Consider the following 21,222-nt stretch of genomic DNA (forward strand, 5'->3'; position numbering starts at 1 on the left):
CTCCCATATTTATTATTATTGAAAATCACTAGATCTAATTCTATTGGTTTCCTTCCTGATTGAAAACATTTGAACCTAGAAAGCACAGTATTTCTTAAGACATTTGTAACTATTCATCATGGATATTAAAATCACAATCATGGTGCATTGTGTGAAAAATGATTTAAAAAAAAAATTCTTTACACATATGGTAAGCGGGTGACCAATGCTATCCAGGTTTGGAGATGTTGAATGTTCATATGACTGGTATTTGAAATTTTGATGTGTATTGCATTTGTTACTGAATATCAAGAATACATTTTTTTGCTCATATAGAGTAAGTTTAAAATGGGGTCTTTTGTAGAAGCACCCATCCTGTTTAGAATGATATAACAGATGCTGAATGTTCACATATCAAACAAAATGCCAGCCTTCTGTAGAAAAGAGGTGTCAAAAAGTTTCTTTGTACCTTTAACGCATGTGATTATGTAGTACAAAATGCAGAGTTTGTAAAATTTCTTGAATATACAGGCAAAAAAATGAATAATTCAAAACAACTCATAAGTTCTACATTCTATTGTCCCTTATAACGCAGGCAGAAGATAGCAGTGCACTCCCAATAGAGCTGAATTTGCACAAGTTACACCTCTGAAAATGCCAGATGGTCTATGGTCTACTTTTGAGAGCTGTCACATATGTAAAGATTTGAAAAAAGAAAGACAGCTGAATGAGAGCAGTGGATCATTAAAGGGAGAGTGAGGGTCCCTAGGCATCACTTGTGTTTTAAGAAGCATTGTGTCGTTCCCATATTAGTGTGCTTTTTTTTTTTTTAAGCCATACACAACTTTTACACAATAAGGAAAAGAAATCTGCTTAAAGCCAAGTAGTTATGGTTTAATCAGTCAGACGTTTCTGTTCTTTATTCAAGAATAAAATCACATTCCTGATTTGGTTTTAGTTGTACTTTTACTGTAAGATTTAATTCACATCTATGAAAAATTATCAATGAAGTTAAATGTCTTTTAAGATAATTCATATATCTAGGGTTTATCCAGTTTTGATTTGACTTATATATTGCATGCATCTGACAAAATCATAATGTTAAGAAACTGGAGTGAAGAGATAATACTTGGTTACTTGACCCATAATACAAACTACACTAAAAATAATTAGGTGGCAGTGAAACAAAAATGAATGTACTATCATTTATCTGCCAACAGAAATAGATATCATTTTGAAGATTGAAATGTAGATAAATCATTAAGGATATGTTTAAATATCACTCTGGCCATACCCAGTAATTTGCAAATAGTCAATTTTGATAGTAGGAAAAGGTCAGACCTGTCGGTTTTAGGATTTGGTGGCAAGACCTGATGTCTTTTGCCACCTTTATTTTTATTTATGGAGAATGTTTATTACATAATAATTTTAAATTGATCTTGGATTATAGAATATGACAGGGCCTTTTTGATTGATAAGTCTCCCCAGCATTGGTCAGTAACATTTCAACTTAACCCAGCTCTCAGATTGCTTGAATTATTCTTTTCAGAGAAGGAGTGGCCCAAAACATTCCATTTATTTGGTGCGATTACTGGAGGGAGCTCTGAAAAGAACACCAAATTAGGTTTAACTGTCTTCTTTGGCATCCCGTTAAATACATATGCATAACTAGCTTTATGTTCAATAGCAGTCATTAGGATGTCATTCTAGTTGATACAGGAAGTTACAGGAGCAGCAAATTAATCTCTGGATCAAATGATTGCACACCCATAAGAAATAGATCTCCTGCACAAGCCTTGATTGTTGATTTCAGTTTTGAGAAGGGCATATATAGCTAGTAAACAGAGAAGTAACCTTCTTTTTTTCTTTTCACCAGAAGTTAGGAGAAAAACAGAACATTTTGATAAATTTTATAGCTGTTACTTTGTGTTATTCCCAAATAATAAATGTTTAGAAAACTATTCTCCTTTATCACTAAAAAACTGAATAACTCTAAGAGGAGTTCAGATATTAGTTTTATAAATTGGGTATTATTGTTAATAGACTTGGTATGAAAGGATGCTTTCATTAAGCAGAAAAAAACCAAACTTTTTTTCTTACAATATGCACATTCATGAGTAAAATATTCTGGTATGTTAAGATGTTTTTCCTTAAGAGACATAGGATATGTGAACAAGAATGGAAGTAAACAATGTGTGCTAAAGACTTACTCAAATGCCAGCTGTCTTCTTTGTCAAAAATATACACCAAGTCTTAGGTAGTCCCCAGATGACAGATAATTAGTCCATTTTAGACTTATCAGTGCCATGTATAACTGTTACAGTTTTTCATGAAATACTTTTTCTAAGTCAAAGACCTCTTGGTATTCAGATTTAATTTACATTTCCTAACTGTCCATAATCATAAACAGAAAAGACTAAATCAGCAGCTTCAGATTTTAAAATTCCAGGAAATTATATAATAGTAAAATCTGACACCGAACGTTTTTTGTTGTTGCTGTTGTTTTGATGAAATGCTACGATTGGTAACTCTGCTTAGGAGCTACACAAGCAAGGTAAATGTTGATTTTAAGAACCTCCTTACTTAACCAATGTAAACAGATAACATTTTGGGTTGAGATCAGGGCTCTAAGCTGCAAAAACCAGAATCCATGTTAGCTAATTTATAGAAAATAAATGTATTAGTAGCAATAGACTCTCCCAAGAGTTACACAGCCAAGGATCATGCCCATCCAATTCAACGGGGCTTCCCTAATGAAAACCCCACTAATACTGCACCCTCGGCCCACTGGTCTGCTAGGAAGTGGACACCAGACACTGCACCCACTGCCAAGACCGACAAATGCCTTCTTCGCTGTCTGTGCGAGAGGCTCCACGACCCAGGTGTGGATGCCATCTTGCATTGGTACTTCTGCATCTTCTGCACTTCTGCGTACTTCTCCTTGGTAGAATGTAAGTCACATATGTGCCCTCTAACTCAAGAGGAATGTAGGGAAGAGATAGAGGACGTTATCAAAAGCTATGAGGGTGTTCAGAAATGCTGGGCAGACAGATGATCACTAGTCACCCACTTGTTTTGTGATTTGTTGTCCAAAGAATCAAAGTAGTTTGCCCTTTTTAGTGTCATGCTAATAAAATGTTCTTTTATAATTTTCTTTTAAGCTCTTCATATATAAACATTTAATACATCTGAAATTTCTTTGTATGAGAGATACATGCATTTGCATGTACATACGTATACATTTTGGGGACTTTCTCTGCTGTTCCATTGGTTTTTGTCTATGCCTGGACCACCACTATACTGTCTTAGTTACTGTAGTTTTAAAATAAGACTTTATATCTGGTAAGTCAAGTCCCACATTTGTCTTTTTCTTCCTTAAAATTTCCTTAGTGATTCTTTTACTCTTATAAATTTTGGGATCAGCTCGTCAAGTTCCACAAATAAGCCTTCTGGAAATTTTATGGGAATTACATTAAATAAATTGGGGAGAATTAACATATTATCAGAATTAACATATTTATACTCTCTCCATTTATTAGGGTTTTCTTTTATGTCTTTCAGTAATATTTTGTAATTTTTGCCACGAAATCTCTGCCGCCTTTTTTCTAGCTTAATTCCTAGATACTTATAGGGTTTTTTGTCTGTTGGCTTGTTTTTCTTTTTTTGTTGCTATGAAGAGTTCAATTTTTCTTGCATATTTGCTAGTTGCTTACTGTTGGCTTGTAGAATTTGGTTGATTTGAATATGGTTCATCGTGTATAAGTCTTGCTAAATTCTTAGTTTTTCAGAATGTATATATAGTCTCTTAGATTTCCCCTGGAATATTCAATTACGTACCCATCTCAGATATTTTGTTTCTTCCTTTCCAGGGCTCATCCCTGTTTTTTTTTCTTTTTGGTGTTTATTGTTTTTGTCAGTGTAATGTTGCATAAGAGGGTGAAGGTGGGCATTCTTTTCTTGGTCCTGACCAAACAGGAGCACTTCTCCAGTGCTGACTTCTAATTTTGATAGATGCGTTTTGCCAGATTAAGGAAGTTCTTTTCTATTCTTATCTTTCCATAAATGGTTTATTTTAAAATCAAATTAAAGAATATGGAAAAGGTTTTCTTCTTCAGAATTTAAAGTGGAATTAAAAAGAAAAACAACTATCTCATTCTCTCTTATCCAGCTTTGATACCTGACCTCATAGTTCCTTGCCTCTTATCTCAAAATGTAATTGAGCAGTTTATCATTTTCAGGGATATTGCTATAATACTGCTTGTCTATGGCACCTAAAAAATGACCTGGGACCTAGAAGACAATCCACATTTGCTGTTGAATGAGTTTTGAATGAACGTTTTTCAGATTTGCAACTTAAATTTTTTAAAGAAAAAAAATACCTTTTTTTCTCCTTCTTATATCCCTTGTGGAAAGTCACCCTTGATGACCCCCTTCTCATTTTCCCTTTTAGTAATTATGCTTTCCCTATGTTCATGTTTATTCATGTTTTCTTTTTTTTTTTTTTTCCTCTTCACTTTTAGGATCATGGGTAAGATCCAAGAAAGTCTGTTACTGAGTCTATTTTGATTATTTTCAAATATTCGTTTTTTTAACTGGATAAACTTTGCCTGTTTTTTTGACTTAGCCCAACCTCAGCGCTTGCCTCAGCTTCAAACTGCAGCACAGGAAGGTGAGGAGGAAATAAGCAAGATAAAGAACGGCCACCCAAGTCTGAGCAATGGAAATGGAATCCACCACGGGGCCAAACATGTATCTGCAGAGAATCGAAGACTTTCAGCACCCGTTTCTCAAAAAATGCATAGAAAAATTCAATCCAGCTTGTCTGTAAACAGTGACATCAGTAAGAAGAGTAAAGTAAATGCTGTCTTTTCTCAAAAGACAGGCTCTTCACCTGAAGGTAAGTGTGAAATATATGCATATTTTATTTGACCAGATGTAAAATCATATTCACAAATAATTATTTGATCAAGCAAACATAAATGAAGAATCTTGCTTATCCTCCAAACAGGAATTTTGGTAAAATGCAGCTTCCCCAAAGGAAAGCACAGCCTGGGAACGGAAGCGTTGGCAGCTGACATCCTGCTTTTAGATTGTCTTCTAGAGTGAATAGTCATTACTTTAAATATAACTGCTATACTTCTTTTTTTTAATACCACCTTTAAAAATACAAATACAACGTTTTGGTGGCATATGAATGTATGTAGTTTTTTCGTCCCTGATTCAATATGTTATGCTGTGGTTCAGAGATACCCGCTTGTATTTTTGTCTTGCAAATCAGTTTTTAAATATGCAAAACTAAAGCAAAGATTTGGTAATTTTCATGCTTTTGCCAGGGAGTGGGCTAGGTGATCTCTGTTGCTTGATGGACCAGCATCTTCCAGCTACCAACCAGTGCTGCCCTGAACAGCTCCCCTCCCCCAGCCCTGCCTCATTCCAAGCTCACTGTGGTCTGGCCTTTAGCTCCTTCCCTAGAGGCACTAGGCTGTGTTCTCTGACCTCTCAGGAATTAGTGATTACCTTGTTAATTAAATACTATGAAGCTGGAAAAGCTTTTCTTTATTATAACACAAACCCATCTGGTGACGTTGGGTTTATAACCTACAGATTCCTTTTATAAAAATGGCGCTGGTGTTATGTCAAAAAAAGAATAGCTTTCCCTCAAGTTTAAGGTCCCAGATTTCTCCCAGCATATATGCATGTTCCTCTGCTCTACCTCTTCCCTCCTTTCAGCAGTTCGTGGGCATCAAAAACTCAAATCTTTTTTTGTTTTTAATATATATATATGTATTTTTTCTGGTTCAGGTATTGTGTTTGTGTGTGTATATATATACATTCATATAGATAAAATATAAAATATTTTTCTTATTCCCCTTACCTTTCTATTTTAATTGTCATGAAATCTTAAAGAAGGGAAATTCTGGGGATGCTTCTGTAAAGTTGGCCATGCTTATTCATAGAGAGAGAAATTGAGTTGTAAATAGGAAATTGTATTGAGAGTTACCAGTAATAAGTGGGAGAAAGGATATTACATTTTGGCTACAGGTGTCTCAAACTCAACTGAGGTAAAGTGTTAGGTTGATCAAATGATATGATAATAAATGGTCTGCATAGTTCCAGGTCAGTGACACTACTTTCCAAACTAATTAGATTGAAAGGGACATGATTGACACTTTAAAATGAGTTTGACATGTAAGCTGCATGGTCATCTCTGAAGCATAGGTAGGCTGTTAACTAAACTGGCTCTCCAAGGAGTTGGGAAGGCAATGCAATTTTCGATAGAGAATCTTTGCTTCTAGGTGATTGGGTGAAATAATTGAATGCAATTGAAATCTTCTTGTTTTATACATTTGACTTTTCTTATTGTGCCCCTAACCTCTAATTTTCCGTTTGATATTTACTGATTTTAAATAATGGTAACATTTGCATATCCAACTTGAAATAGCTTATGGAATTTTTATAAAATTTGTTATTATTCGCTTATTTTTAATACCATGTCTGAATTGATTTCTAATGGAAGAATGCAGCTTTGTAAGTAACATATGAAGGAAGAGGAAAACCAGTAGTTATATAAATGAAGTAATATAAATGAAATATAATTCTACTCTCCCTGTCTCTCTCTCCTCTTCCTTGCTTTTTCTTTTCCATCCTCCTCTTCCTCCTCTCACCCACACATACTTATGGCTGACTGCAAAGGTGTGGATAAGGGAAGTCCCTTGTAATCCTTCTCTTATTACAAAATCTGTTCCAGATTGGATCAGGGGTATGAGGAGTAGGAAATGCCAATGGAGTTGTCTAAATATATTGTATAATGTCCTACCCATTTACTTCACTCTTACACTATACAATTTAGCCTGATGGTAGGTTCCTTTTATTGTGATTACTTGAATTTAGATGAAAATTCCATTGTCCTACTACATATTTTCTCAAAGATAGATAGATAGACAGACATCTTCCTGCTTTTTGCTGCTATTTAAGGTTGTGCCTTCAAATTTTATTGTTTCTTCTGACTTTCAGTTTTGAAGGAAAGTTTAAACAAACAAAAAGCACAGAACTGGTAGACGGCAAATTAAAAGGAAAAGGACCTCAGCTCTGCCACCAACTAGCTGGGGCACTTGGGTCTGGGGCTGCTTTTTTTTTTCTAGAAAATGCCTTGGATTAGAAATCTAAAAGGTTAGGTTCGATTCCAGGATTCTGTGGTGCTTTCTTTATAGCAAAGCTGCTTCACTCTCAGAACAGGTGTCTCGGTGTACAGAATATGTGAATTCTGGGTGAGTAGAAATCTAATAACTAACTAACTGCTGAACAGAACAGGGCAATAGCAGAAATTTTTTAAAATTATTTATTTCTTTTTATTGAAATATAGTTGATTTACAATGTTGTGTTAGTTTCAGGTGCACAGCAGAGATTCAGTTATATATATATATATACTTTTTTTTTTACATTCTCTTCCATTATAGGTTATTACAAGATATTGAGTGTAGTTCTCTGCACTATACAGTAGGTCCATTGTGTTTATCTATTTAATATGTAGTAATGTTTGTTTGTTTATATTTTAATTGCAAACTCCTAATTTATCCCCCCCCCCCACTTTCCCCTGTGGTAATTTTAGATTCCACATATAAGCAATATCATATAATATTTGTTGCCTATACATACGATATTTGTCTTTGGCTTATTTCACTTAGATGAACCTAGAGATTATCACACTATGTTGATGCAAGTGGCATTATTTCATTCTTTTTTATGGCTGAGTAATATTCCATTGTGTATATATTCCACATCTTCTTTATCCATTCATCTGTCGATGGACACTTAGGTTGCTTCCATGTCTTGGCTATTGTAAATAAGTTTCGATAAACAGAGATAGATAGCATCTGGATTTTAGGAGGCCTATATGTCAGAACAGTAGGTCTTGAACAGGCTTGATTTGTGATACTATTAAAAATGGATAGAAATTATTTTTTAAAAAACAATGGGGGATTTAATTACTAGACTTTTCTCAGTTTTATGTTTTTCTTTTTGTTTCACATTTTTCTTAAGTCTTCATTGTCTATGCCTGTTCTTATAGCAAAGTGAGCAAATGCTAGCAAAACAAACAATATTCGCTGAAAACCTTAAAAACAGTTAACCTTGCCCAGTTTGGCAATGTATGTTTTTTTCTGGATAAATGGTGCTTGTGGTTATGATTTTGTATTGCACATAAACAATACTGATAACCAGAGGGACATTTTTCTGGTTCAGATAGTGGAATTAAATGTATAACTAACTCTTTCACAGTCTTTCATTAAGGGCACTAAGGGCTACTTTGCTGACCAAGTTTGGAAAACACTGCTATGATGTGTGTCCATTGCTTATACAGAGGTAAGGATGGACCCAGACACATAATTGGGTCAGTGGGTTGGTGACATCTTTTCATATGTCTTTAACTGTGGGTTATTTAAGGCCTCAGTACAAATAGATGACATGTGTTTCATCAGGTTCTCTTTTTAAGCTATGTTGAGTCATAGAGTTAGTTATGTAGATTCATTCTGTATACCAGGTACTGTTCCACCTGCTTCACTCACATGAACTCATTTAATCCTCCTAATAGCACTATAATTCTATGAACTGTATGTAATTATTTAATTATAAGTGAGAGAACTGAGGCACAGAAAGGTTAAGTGAACCTGCCAAAGTCAAATTAGTACATGATAGAAATGAGACTCAAACCCAGATCATTCTGGCTCTATAGTCTATGCTCGAAACCACTATGGTATTTTGCCTTAAAGTTCTCTGAGGAAAAGGTAATTTAGTGGCCATTCTAACATCACATGGGATGTTGATATCATTGCAGCTGTGGGTCAGGCAGGGATCTTCTGATTAGTAAACATTTGCCTTCTTTAAATTATTCTGACTAAAATTTTAAAAACAGTTCTCACACCTGTGTTCTGTGTCCATTTTCCTTCCCTACTAGACCATAAATTTCTGAAGAGGCTGGATTGGGTCTGAGTCCATTTTTAAAAAATTTACAGTGGTGTTCAGTACTATAGCTTCATAGAGTTTCCCACGAGTTAATAAGTGATGCAATGTTTTATTCCAAACCACTTCCTTGAAACTAGCACTGGAAAGTTAAAATATGTACTCATATTCATTAAGAACAATGTTCTTTAAAAAAGTTCCTTTTATGCAATAGAGGAAAAAAAACACCCATGTGGGAAAATATTGTACATTTTATTTAAAGATTATTAAATTAGTAGATGTCTACTTGTTTTATATAATTAAATATTTTCATACATACTTCAATTTCCTGATTGCATCTCCCAGGTAGAAAGTTTTAAGACTAAATGTTTAAGATTCTTGACCTTTGAAATAATTATAGTATAATTTAGTATCTTATAGTATTCAAATTACCAAGGGTTTTCATTAGACTCTAAGATGATTTTTCTTATAGGAATAGTAAATCCTAACACATTTTAGGTGTGCCAGTTATAGCTATATGTTTTTGTAAAAATTAAGTTTCAACAAAGATATTTTTAGAAGAGATTTTTATACTTTTTAGGAATATTTGATAGTTAACATACTTCATATTAAAATATAGATTTTGTACTTTTATAGAGAAATTGCATATCCCATCCCAGCAGCTCATTGAACATAAATGCTGAACAAAAGTGTCAGGAGCATTGCATACATGGCAATATCTAGGAACAGTCTCGTTTTAAATCATAGAGGGAGCATAGCCTGGTGATTAGAGCACAGACTCTAGAAGCAGGCTTCTTGGGTTCAAATATTGGCTTTACCAGTGGCCCATGTTGTAGCCTCAGGTAGGTGACTTAATCTCTTTGTGCCTCAGTGTCTTATCTGTAAAATGGGGATATAATTAGTTACCTGTATCATAGGATGGCTGCGAAGAGGAGTTGAGTTGATGTGGCACTCAGTAGAGTTAGAACAACAGAGCCTGGCCCGGATGAAGTATATGCTAAGTGTAGCTTCTGTTATCATCATCATCATGAAGGAGCACACAGGGAAGGAAGGGTCAGGAATGTCCGCTTTCTGGACAGGGCCATGCCTGGATGGAGACCTGAAGGATAAGACAAGGTTAGGGAGTTGAAAGAGGCATTCAAGGCTGAAGGGGGCTTGTGAAATAATGTGTTTTGTTCAGAGAACCATAAATAGTTTTTTGCTGAGGAGTCAAAGTAGGACAGATGAGACTGGAAAGGACCAGTCCACAGGCAGCCCTGGGATGCCCTGTTCTTCCAAAACTATGTAGCCAGATACTTACAACTTCTCTGAAGGACATCATTTTATATCATGAAACGTATTTCTTTTTTCTCCATGATGCAGAAATTCTATGGTTGCAATTATGTAAACCCAGAATACTGCTATAGATTAAGCATCTGTACTCTGATTGCCTTTATAATCTTTTTGTATTTTAGTAATGAACTATTACCATAGATAAAACGATGAATTGGTTGTAGACTTGAGCTGGAGATGCTAACAAGTTCTTTAGGAAGGTTTTGGACCTATAGGGATGGACTTAAGCCCAGTCCTCCCAATTTACTCATTCTCTCTGCTTCCCTTTCTTTAAACTAGTCTCTTGGCTTCTTACCTTTTCTCGGTCTTGTTTTTAGACTCCTGTTCCTCTTCTTTTCAGTGTATTTCCCCTTGTATTCATAGTGTAGCCGTATTTCACAACTACCATAGGGACAGGCATCATGTCATCAGTAGGAGGAGTACAGCCATGACTGGGGGGCAGTCTGGGTGGGGCACACCGCCTTCAAAGGAGACATAGCACAACTGAGCAGGACAGTTTGAAAAGCCCACTGGGTGATTCAGATAGATCCCTCCCCTTCCTTCCTTGACCTCACCATTTCCCCTTCTCTCCTCATCATCTGCAAACCCTGACTTAACTCCTTGCACTTGAAATTGTGCCTTCTCTGCATGCTTGAAGTTCCCTGCACACATGGTTAATGACACAGCTGAATGCCTTTGCTGCTTATCTTCCCTCATCCTGGAATGTTCTTATAACTTACTTTGCCTTCTTGACCTCTACACATTTTTTTCAGAACTCAAGCATCATCTCCTGATGCCCCAGTTTTGGGCTAATTGCTCTTCTTTTGGGTCCCCATAGTATCCTCCAAACACAAAATGATACTGGAGTTTGTTTCTTTTACTCTCTATCTTCCTGCACTAAAACATAATCTCATTGAAGGCAAAGATTCTGTTCTTTTCATCTTTTAGCTTCGAGCACACAGCCTAGTGCCTGACTTATCATAAGTGTTGAAACATAACATTTTTCAGGTAAGGAACATAAGTTGGAGAACATAAATACTTATTCTTTAACATTTCACAGACATTATGGTTGAAACCTCAGGGATTGCTGAAAGTCTTAAGGGAGAGAATAAGGGGAGATAAAAGGGAGAGCAGATATTTGAGCTAAAAGAAAGGCAAAAAAGAAACTCAGCTGAGGCAGGACAGACTTGGAACTCACTCAGAACTCCTGTCTTCCAACCCCATCAAGTTTTCTCATTATTCCGTATGGTTTTTCGGTCAACTATACGTGCCCAAATCCTAAAACCAGAAAAAAAAATTAGAAAGGTAAACTTGGAATTGAATGGTTCATTCTTAGTTTTAATAGTATTGTAAAATCTTATTCACTTTTTCCCCCATAAAAAATTCTCTTGTAGGAAGTACTAGTATTTTAGTGGAATGATAATAATAGGACTTCATGTTGTGACCATAGTATTATAATCTGAGATTCCAGAAACAAATTTCCTGCGACTTTGGCAAGATATATTGCTGCATCCCTCAAAATACTTAATTTGCTTGGATGATGTTATGTTTTGTTTTGTTCTGTTTTCTCAGGCACAGTGCCTTCCATTCCATGTCAGAATAATTGTGTGGGGAAAAGGTTTAGAATTCTGCTTTCCGATGCAATATTTGCCAGTCCATTGGAAAACAGGATTTTAATAAATTTCATTGCTCAGCCAGCAAGCTAACTGGAACAACAGTAATACAAAGAGAAGCGTGTGTGAATGTGTGTGTGGAGAGCAGGCATGATCAATGTTGACTATGTCATTCTGCACATATAAATCATTGCATCTTATTTACTTGAAATATCGAATCAGCTGTCCTTAAAAAATTAAAACAATTATCTATCAAAGTATTTATAAGTGCTAAGTGTTACTTTAGGACCGAAAGTAAATATTTACGTACACTTCCTTTTGAGTTTAGGAAAATAGGTTAACTTTGTAATTTATGATCTATAGTAAATTATTCTCATATCCATGCATTTGATGAAAAGCAAAGATTTTACAAGGTTCTGAAATATATATATATATAAATTTGACATTTGAAACATAGAGACACCTCAAAATATGCCTCAAATCTTGGAGTGCTTCTTTTCTAGTAACCGACAGCTTTGTGGGCCATGTTAAAGAAGAGATAGACACAGCTATCCGCTGTGTGTGGACTGCACCTTTGGTGTTTTGGTTTTGTAGGCACGCTTAGACCACTGCTCTAAGAATTTAAATTAGCTTAGCGTTCACTCAGGAGGTGGGTGGGGAGGAAATAAAACAATGGAGATACAGATAGACTGGCCAGGAAGCATTGGGGTGTGGGGTAGCTGAGTGAAGAGACTATTTAGAAACCCAGCTTCAGAATAATAGGCTAAGTGGAAAGAAGAATTGAATAAATCTAATGACCCTATTAATATATCCAGGTTTTAATTTTTTCTTTATCTGGTGATGGTAAGTTTAGGTGATGTTTTATTAGGTGAAACAGTAACAAGTAGGTGCAGCAACCAGGCTTGTCCCGGATTACTCAGATTACAGTCTGTTTTCAACCCCAAGAGCTGTGCCAGGTGTGGGCAGTGAAGGTTTTCTTTAGGGTTTCAGGATTGAGTTTAGGGGTCCTGGCCCAGGACTAAAGCTGAATAGAACTGAAGCAGCAGTCAGATGTGCATTCTAAGCAGGACTGCCATTCATCGTCTCGTTCAACTAGTTGGGAAAATGAATAGAAATTAGGACATCACGAAGAATAGCTGAATATAGTTTGAGGCTGACCCTGAGTTGAGTTTTAGACCTGTTCAATTTCAAATAATGCTATACAATCCAAGAACATTTGGAAATATACCACTGGAGCTTCAGCGAAGGAGTTAGGAGCAAGCATACTAAATTTATATTTGTTCTCATAGAGGGGATATTTGAAACGATGCCTCTGGATGAGATTTCTTAAATAGAGATTTAAGAGCAAAGGGCACATGGCTGAGAACTGAGTGACTCAGGGCTCACTGGCAGCTAGCCAGCTTGGTGGGATGGGAGCGTGGATTCAGCTTGAGCGCTTGGGAGACAGTCCCATGGAAAGTTCAGACTTTTCTCCAGAGGTGACGTCAGAGTGAGGCCGTGGCACTGATAAGATAGCCTAGGTGAGGGAGAGGTCAGAAAGAAGAGAAGAGGAAGATGATCTGGCCCAGAGGAATCAGTAAGAAAGGTGAGAGAAGAAATGTTTTAACTCGAGGAAGAGGCCTGCACCCAATATTGCACCAGTTATTGCTGACAGCCTCAGTGGGATGAGAACTGAAATAATTCTGCTGGATTTAACAATGTGGATGTCATTTGGTGACCTAATTAAGAGCCAGTTTTATGGAGAAGCCAGAATGATGGGGGTTGTGGGTGAAACACACTGATGACAATAGCTCTAGAAAGGCCAGAGTCCACGGAGGGTTGTTTTGTTTTAAGATGGGAAAGGTTTGTGTGTGTTTACATTTGGATGGAAAGGATCCAGGAGAGAGGGAAAGGTTGAAGATTTAAGAAGGTAATAATGATACCCTTATTGACAAGCCAGCATGTCATTTCTTTAGAGTTTAGATCTAGAGTTCAGTATACTGAATTACGTAAATGCACATCCATTATCAAAGCATGAGAACTGAGCAACCAGAGAAGCATTTACTGAATTGTTAACCTAGGTAACTCCACTCTTTATGGGTTGTACGGTTGATTAATCTTAGAAGCTTTTTGAGTAACTTCTATGGAATACGTTGGTATGAAGAAATGATTAAAAAGTCTATCAAGTCCCCACTCGTACCTCATTCCAGGAGCATTAATTGCATTTGAATGGAAGACATTGACAGGGCAGACATTTATGATTCTGAGTTCCAAATTCCTGACTTGTGTTTGGGACCATAAGTTGATGGAAGTTGATAGCTTCTTATACTTTAGATTGCTAAAGCCCTTGATTGAATTTAGTCAATCATAGCTTTGACACACAGTATAGTATAAGACAGGAAATAGAACATAAACAAGTAAACACGCAGTTAAAGAGTTAGAAGAAACGTGTAGGAAAGATGAGTAAGGAAACTACTGCAGAATCCAGTAGCTTAATTTTTAAATGTTTTGAAAGTAAATTTGTGTTTTAATGTGGTCTACTCTTCACTGAATTGCTATCACCAGCAAAGGCTTTAAAAGGTTAAGACAATCAAAATTCCAATTAATTTAATTGTGATAGTCTCTTAGAGAGTGATTCTGATTATATTTGGTTCATGGGCTTCTTTGAAAATCCAACAACAGTTATGATTCTTTCCCTCAGGTTTCTAAGGTAGTAACAAAATCCTGTTAGATCTTGTGTTATTCCTGAAGGTAACAAAAGACCCTGGATACCTTCAGGTGTCTTATTCTAAAATCAAATATCTCTAAGAACTAAACAGTAAAGCGAGGAGCAGATTATGGGGGACCTAATGAGCCACCGTAAAGATTTTGATTTGAGTGAGGTGGGAAGCCACTGACAGGGTTTGAGCACATGACTGACATGACCTGACTTACCATTTTTAAGTATCACCTGCCTTCTGTGCTGAGAGTAGACTCCAGGTACCCAGTGGCCAAAAAAGGGGGGGGCCTGCTGTGTGACTCTTGCAGTAATTCAGATGGGAGATGATGGGGTTGGATCAGGGTGGCAGTGGTGAGATATTGTTGTATACGGACGTATTTTGAAGGCAGAGTAAGATTTCTTGAAGGATGATATTTCACTGTGAGAGAAAGACAGGGATTAAGGATGACTCCAGGTTATTTGGCCTGAGCAATTGAAAGTATGGATTTACCATTAACAGAGATGGGAAGAACAGGGTTTGGTTTGAACATGTTGGATTTGAGATGCCCATTGTCTTTCCAAATGGTGATGTGAAATAAGTGGTTGGATAGAGGAGTTTGGAGGTGAGAGGAAAGCTCTGCATCCTGAGATGTTTTGTGAGTCATCAGGGTACAGAATGTTCAGTGGATGGGATCCCCTAGGATTTTGGTTCTCAATTCCAGCACCTGGGTACCTGGAGTAAGAATTTCTGGGCAAAGGGAGTAGAATGTGCAATATCACTCTGGGTATAGACCCCAGAGGATCTAATTCATTTGTGGTGGAGTGGGGCCAAGGCATCAGCATCCTTTAGAAGCTCCCCATGTGATTCTAATATACATGCAGGGTTAAGAACGACTGCCCAGGAAGTAAAGTTGATTAGTATTCCAAGAACTGAGCTATGGACCAGTCCAATGTGTAGTCATCAGAAAATGAAGAGGAAATGAAAAGAATGGGATGAGTAGTCAGCAATGGAGAAGGAACCAATAAAGAGGGGGCCGCTTGGAAACCAAATGAAGAATGTATTTCAAGATGGAGGGAGTGATCATGTGTCAAATGGCAACTGAGAAGACCAGTAAGATGAATAAGAAGTGACCATTGACATTGTCCTGTGAAGGTCATTGGTGACCATCATACTTTTGGTGTTGTGATGGGGACAAAAGTCTGATTGAAGTCGGTTCTAGAGAGAATGAAAAGAGAAGAATTAAAGATTGCAAGTCTAGGCTACTCTGTTCAAGGAGTTTTCCTAGAGGAGAATAGTAAAAGGGCTGTGAGCTAAAGGGGAATATTTTTAGAAATGGGATATATTGGTTGAGTGTTGTTGTTAATGAGCTAGTAGAGGAGAAGAAGTTGGTAGATTCTGCAGGACAAGGATGTCCTTGAGTAGGTGAAGCAGAAGAGATCCATTAGAAGGTGCCTATCTTGTAGTTACTGATATCTGTATCTATTTCTTATCACCCCTCTCAGATTTTAAATCATTAGCAGAAAGTGGCCACATTTTGACATTATCTTTTACAGTGCCTTCTTTAGTAGGCTTACACATATGAGGCACTTTGTATTTATTTAACTGGTGATCTTTCAAATGACCAGTAGGAGTTGACATTGTGGATTTACAGTTTTGCAAACCTTCCATCTAAGAAACTATTTTATCATTTGTAATGACGCAAAGTATGCTAGAAGTTTCCATTCATTTTAGAAGGATTTCAAAATATTATTTCCTAGTTATAATAATAGCACTAGACACTGCATAATACTACAATTCCCAAAGGAAGAAGTTTTGGGAAGAGATGCAGGATGTTTTGAATCTTCTGACAAAAACTGGCTGGTGACTCATTAGTCTCTTGTAGTTTATGAAGTATATACACAAGAAAAATAGTATCAGAGAGCATTGTTCATTTCATATAAATTGTCGTCAGATATTTGAGGTGACCACCTAGGGTAAAACTTTATCTTAGATGCTCATGACAAATCAAAATATTTTCTTTATATTTTGTGTTTCACCTTAGCCTAAATTTTTACCACTTTAGCGAAAGTGTTTTTTACTTTTTAAAAATTAGTTTCATTTTTAAGGATTTTTTTAAGGATAGAAGAATAAAAATATTTACCTCAGCTGATGAACTGAAGAAAATACTGATGTATAATTTGTACCTCAGTTCACGTCTAAATGCCATGTGGTCTGCCTGTTGACAATCTGGAGGAAAGAGAAAACTCAAAATTTTAAACCTAAATAGATTATTCACATACCTTTGTCTTTAACTAAAACTGTTTCAGTGATACTATATTTTTTTATTGTTGTCTTTGGTGCTGTTGTAAATTTCCTTCTTTTTCCCCAGTGTTTTATTATTAGATTTTTTTTTTTCAATTCCTTCCTTTGTGTGCCTGCCACCGCTCTCTCTATACACTTAAAGGATCTAGTGTTTTATTGGCTAAATAGACACTAAAATGTTTATGAATAGAGAACTGTAATATTGGAGGGAAATTAACTTTGAACAAAGAATTTTTGAAAAAGAAGATTCTTAAGGAACAGGAACACGTCTAGAAATATGTCTGTTTTGTACACTCATCAGAGAAGCTCCCACCTTTAAAGATCTGGCCTGCAAGCCCAGAATTTTGGTTGTCTTATTTTGGTTGTTATTGTAAGGAATACCTTCTGTATCTTTGTCCACCTGTCTGTCAGTCTTTCAACACCCTGCCTCCTCATTTCTTTTTCTTACTTTCTGTCTTTCCTCCCGCCTGACTCATTATTTCAGTTAGAACTTTTGCATGATTTCACTCAACAATTTACTGCAATTTAGAGGAACTCAAATGGCAGTGAGTCATGACATTTTCAATAATAATGTTTTAATACTCTTTTCAGATAAAACTATCTGAAACTACTCTTAGTTTGTATGTTTGTGCGTATCGGTATATAGCTTAAAAGAAGCATCTCCAAAATTCTCTAAGACCCAAGACTTTTAACGGTGATTCTTTTCTAGGTTGAATTAGATTCTCATGATATTTGAGTTGATTTCTTTTCTTTCAGAATACATAGTTACTTTGCTTTTTTTTAAAAAAACCTCATTCTTAAATGACCCTGCCTGAGTCCTAAAACTAATTGAGGTAACACAAAAAATACTAGCTTCTCTTAGAAGTTTTCTCATTAATTTTAATACTTACATATAGTGTTAAACTATGACAGTTTTGAGGACCTTTTATAGTTAATTTATATAACTCTCAACTAGTATAGTATGAAATAGGATAGAGGGGAGCTCATGGTATAAAGTTGCCATATTTCTGAAAAACTCTTGTAAGATGAAAAATTTTTTATATAGAAGGGTTCAGTTGAATACACAAGGAAGCTATTTGAAAGATCCACTTACGATCCTCCAGTTGAGGAGTTCTTAGCTTTGGGGGGAGCCCATGACTTTGATGGGGGAAAAAAAAAAGTCAACTTAATGTCAGTAACCTCTAAACTTTGAAGGAAATGCTAAATTTTACTTAATTATAAATGAAAGCAATAAACAAGTAGAGTTAGTAGTACTTGGGACTTTGATATTTTTACATTACATTACAGTTATTTCAGAAATCATGAAATATTATTTATGTTAGTCACTACTTTAAAATTATAGTAGTTATCAGATCATCTCTAGATCTTGTTTTTAATGTGTTAAAAAAAGAAGCACATATTTATCTCAACTTTTAATACTATGATAACTATTCCAGCATAATTGGTTTCCATTGAAATCTTTTATATTTCATTTTACATGTTTAAAAATATTATTTTGTGTCCATGGCACTTGGAAATAAACAAGGATCCCTGCTCTAGCTCCCTTTGCATCCTAAGCATTCTTTGTAGTATAACATTCTTCATAGTATACATTTCTTTTGTAACATACTTGTTTTGTAAACTTACATTTCTGTGTGCAGTTTTCATAATGCAGAGGACACATTTTTGTAAATAGCTTTTTAATTTTTGCTCATATTAAATTGAGGACGTATTCAAGTTTCTACCTTAAAAATTATATTAAATAGTAAATTCCTAAGTTACTGTTGTACTTATTTTTACATTTTAATGATATTCTTTTACCAAGGCATTGTCAGCAATACCAGGACACAGAGGCATGGAGAAAATTAACTTCATGGTTTTGCCTGCCACCATTTGAATAATCTTAATGTAACTCTCCATAAATAAGTATGGGAGAAAACAGAGGAAAGAATCAAAGTCAACAACCTGGTGAAAAATGTTTCAGACTAATCAATCTTCTGAAGGGATTTTAATTGATATACAGCAGAGTGTGGTCTCAGGCCCCCTCCCAGCACAGGTCCTTGGTAAGTTGTACGGGCTTCCCTACTTCTTGTACACTTGACAGAAGGGAAAATGGAAGGTGGTAGACCTCTCTCAAGTGGATATAGGAAGCAATTAGAAGAAAAAAAAATCGAAAAATTATAAAAGTTTGTTCAGGGAAATTAATCATTTCCTATTTTGAAGGGAAAAATATTCATACAAATAAATAGTAGTTGTCTCCTAAAGATTGAGAAATCCAGGAGTTTGGGGGAAATGTGAAGATAATTGAAAGAAAAGAGCAAAATGGATTAATAGCCTACTTTTCCAACCATGTATTAAACCTGCCTAAATTTCTACTCTGACTTCTCTTGGGAAATCAAACTGGAGGAACTGGCCCTCTTGGGGAATAACATCCCATAACATAACATAATTTAAAGTTGACACAGGAAGTTGAAGTTTATTATTTTCCTAATAATTATGCTCAGTGAAGGATGCAGAAATTGTATTTTGGAATGACAGAAGAGTAGTTACTTTAGAAAGAACTTTTTAACATCTATGGTAGCTATCTCCTAGAAAATGTGTTCTGTAGAGTGATAGGAGAAGTGAAAGTAAACCCATTAGGAATCTTTGCCTCAGGCCCTACAAATGAATTTCATCAAGTCAACAGGTATTTATTAAGGGTCTGCCATGTGCCCAGGCTTGTGCACTAAATTCTGTACAGCAGTGCCATTTTATTCTTTAACCTAGTGCCTTTGATTACTGTTGTTACTTTTTTAAAAAATATACTTTTAGTCAGAAATAAATATGAACATACTGGCTCTTGAACCCCAGTTGACCATTTTATTATATATATATATATATATACACATACATCTAATAGTATCTATAATGGCATTTAATATATATGCAAATAATATACATTTAAATATATTCTAATACATTCTTTTTATATGTATTTGGAATATATATATATATATGTATATATATATTTGGATCTCTTGACGAATCTCCTAACTTGCTTGAGACCCTGCCATTCTGACATACTTGTCTTTCAGAACCCCAGATCTACACTGTCTTTTCACCTTCTCTCTATACCAAGGAGCTGAGCACTAGTGAAGAAACCTTGATGTTCATAAAAACCTCTGTCAGTCACTACCCATGTGTGGTCTTGGGTCTCAACTGGATTCTCACAGACCCTCAGGTACCAGGATACAGCAGCAAACTGTGCAGACCTGCCCTCTCCCATTTTCCACAATGACTGCTTCATTTTGTTGCTACTCTTTCAACAAAGCTCTCTGAAACTTGCCCTCACTCTGCCTGGGGAGAAGAGGCCATCCAGCATTTCCTCAGGATCTCTCCACCTCGAGCCTCTCCCGCAAACTTACCTAAATAATCTGAACCTGTTTTTACCTCCCATCTCAAAGGAACAGACGGCTCCCTTCTGCTGCAGCACGTCCTGTTACTGCAGGTCCTGCCATCCACTTAGTCCGCCGAGTACCCCTTCCCATATTGTTTTAACTCTTTCAGTTACGCAAGTCTTTCCTGTCTCACGGCATATATGTTGTGAGCGTATGTCTCGTCCTCAATTCTGCGTCCCTTTGTAGTGCTTCCTCAGGTTTTTCTTTCCCTTCACAGATTTCTTGAAAAGCTATCTGCATTTGTAGTCCTTACTTCTCTATTCAGTTGTCACTCCTTACTTATCTCACTGCTATTCATTTCCATCCTTGAAAGTTCTCTGGCTAAACAGAGTTGACACCAGAAATATTTTTCTCTCTTGCTTCCAACGCACATCCCTTCCCTGGAGTTTCTGCTCCTTTGTTAAGTGCTCAGTTTCCTCTGCCTACTCCTCTTCCTCAGTCCTTTCCTTAAATGCTTTCGGGACATTCTCCCTGGGCTACTTGATTTTATTCACTCTGAAGAGTTTCAGCTACATCTTACTCCCTAGCCCAGCTCTATCTCCCAATCTCCAAACCTGTGTCTCCAAGCCACCTCTTGGACATCTCTATTTGAGTGTTCTCAGGCTCAACCTGTCTTACATTCAAAATATTTTAAACAAAACTAGTTTTCTTCCTCTATTTCTTTCTTGGTAAATAGCTCCAGGAAGTCACACTTGACTCTTCCCATCACTGCCTCTCCAGGGTCTTATCAACTCTTACTAATCCCACCTTCTTTAATATTGCTCAGCGTCATCCTGCCTGACCCACACTGATCCCATGTTATTACCACTGATGCTGTCCCTGCCTCCTCATTTCTGAAATAGAAAATTTAAGGCTTTCTACCTGGTTTTCCTGCTCCAACAATACTGAGCCACTCTTACCTCTAAAACTATCATAGTCTTGCCTGTGTGCCTTTGCATAGCCTCCCCACTACCTGTATCCACCTTT

General features: G+C 36.3%; 1 protein-coding gene across 1 annotated transcript in view; it reads left to right on the plus strand.

The window, feature by feature from the left end:
• MDFIC (MyoD family inhibitor domain containing) overlaps window positions 1–21,222 on the plus strand; it is a gene marked incomplete at its 5' end in the record, with an annotated part of 118,498 nt that overhangs the window by 57,250 nt on the left and 40,026 nt on the right. The window contains 1 exon segment of the mRNA XM_082472464.1: window positions 4,604–4,876. Coding sequence (XP_082328590.1) covers window positions 4,604–4,876 — 273 coding nt within the window.

The sequence above is a fragment of the Balaenoptera physalus genome, assembly GCF_965194825.1.
Source record: "Balaenoptera physalus genome assembly, chromosome: 8".
Classification (NCBI taxonomy): domain Eukaryota; kingdom Metazoa; phylum Chordata; class Mammalia; order Artiodactyla; family Balaenopteridae; genus Balaenoptera; species Balaenoptera physalus.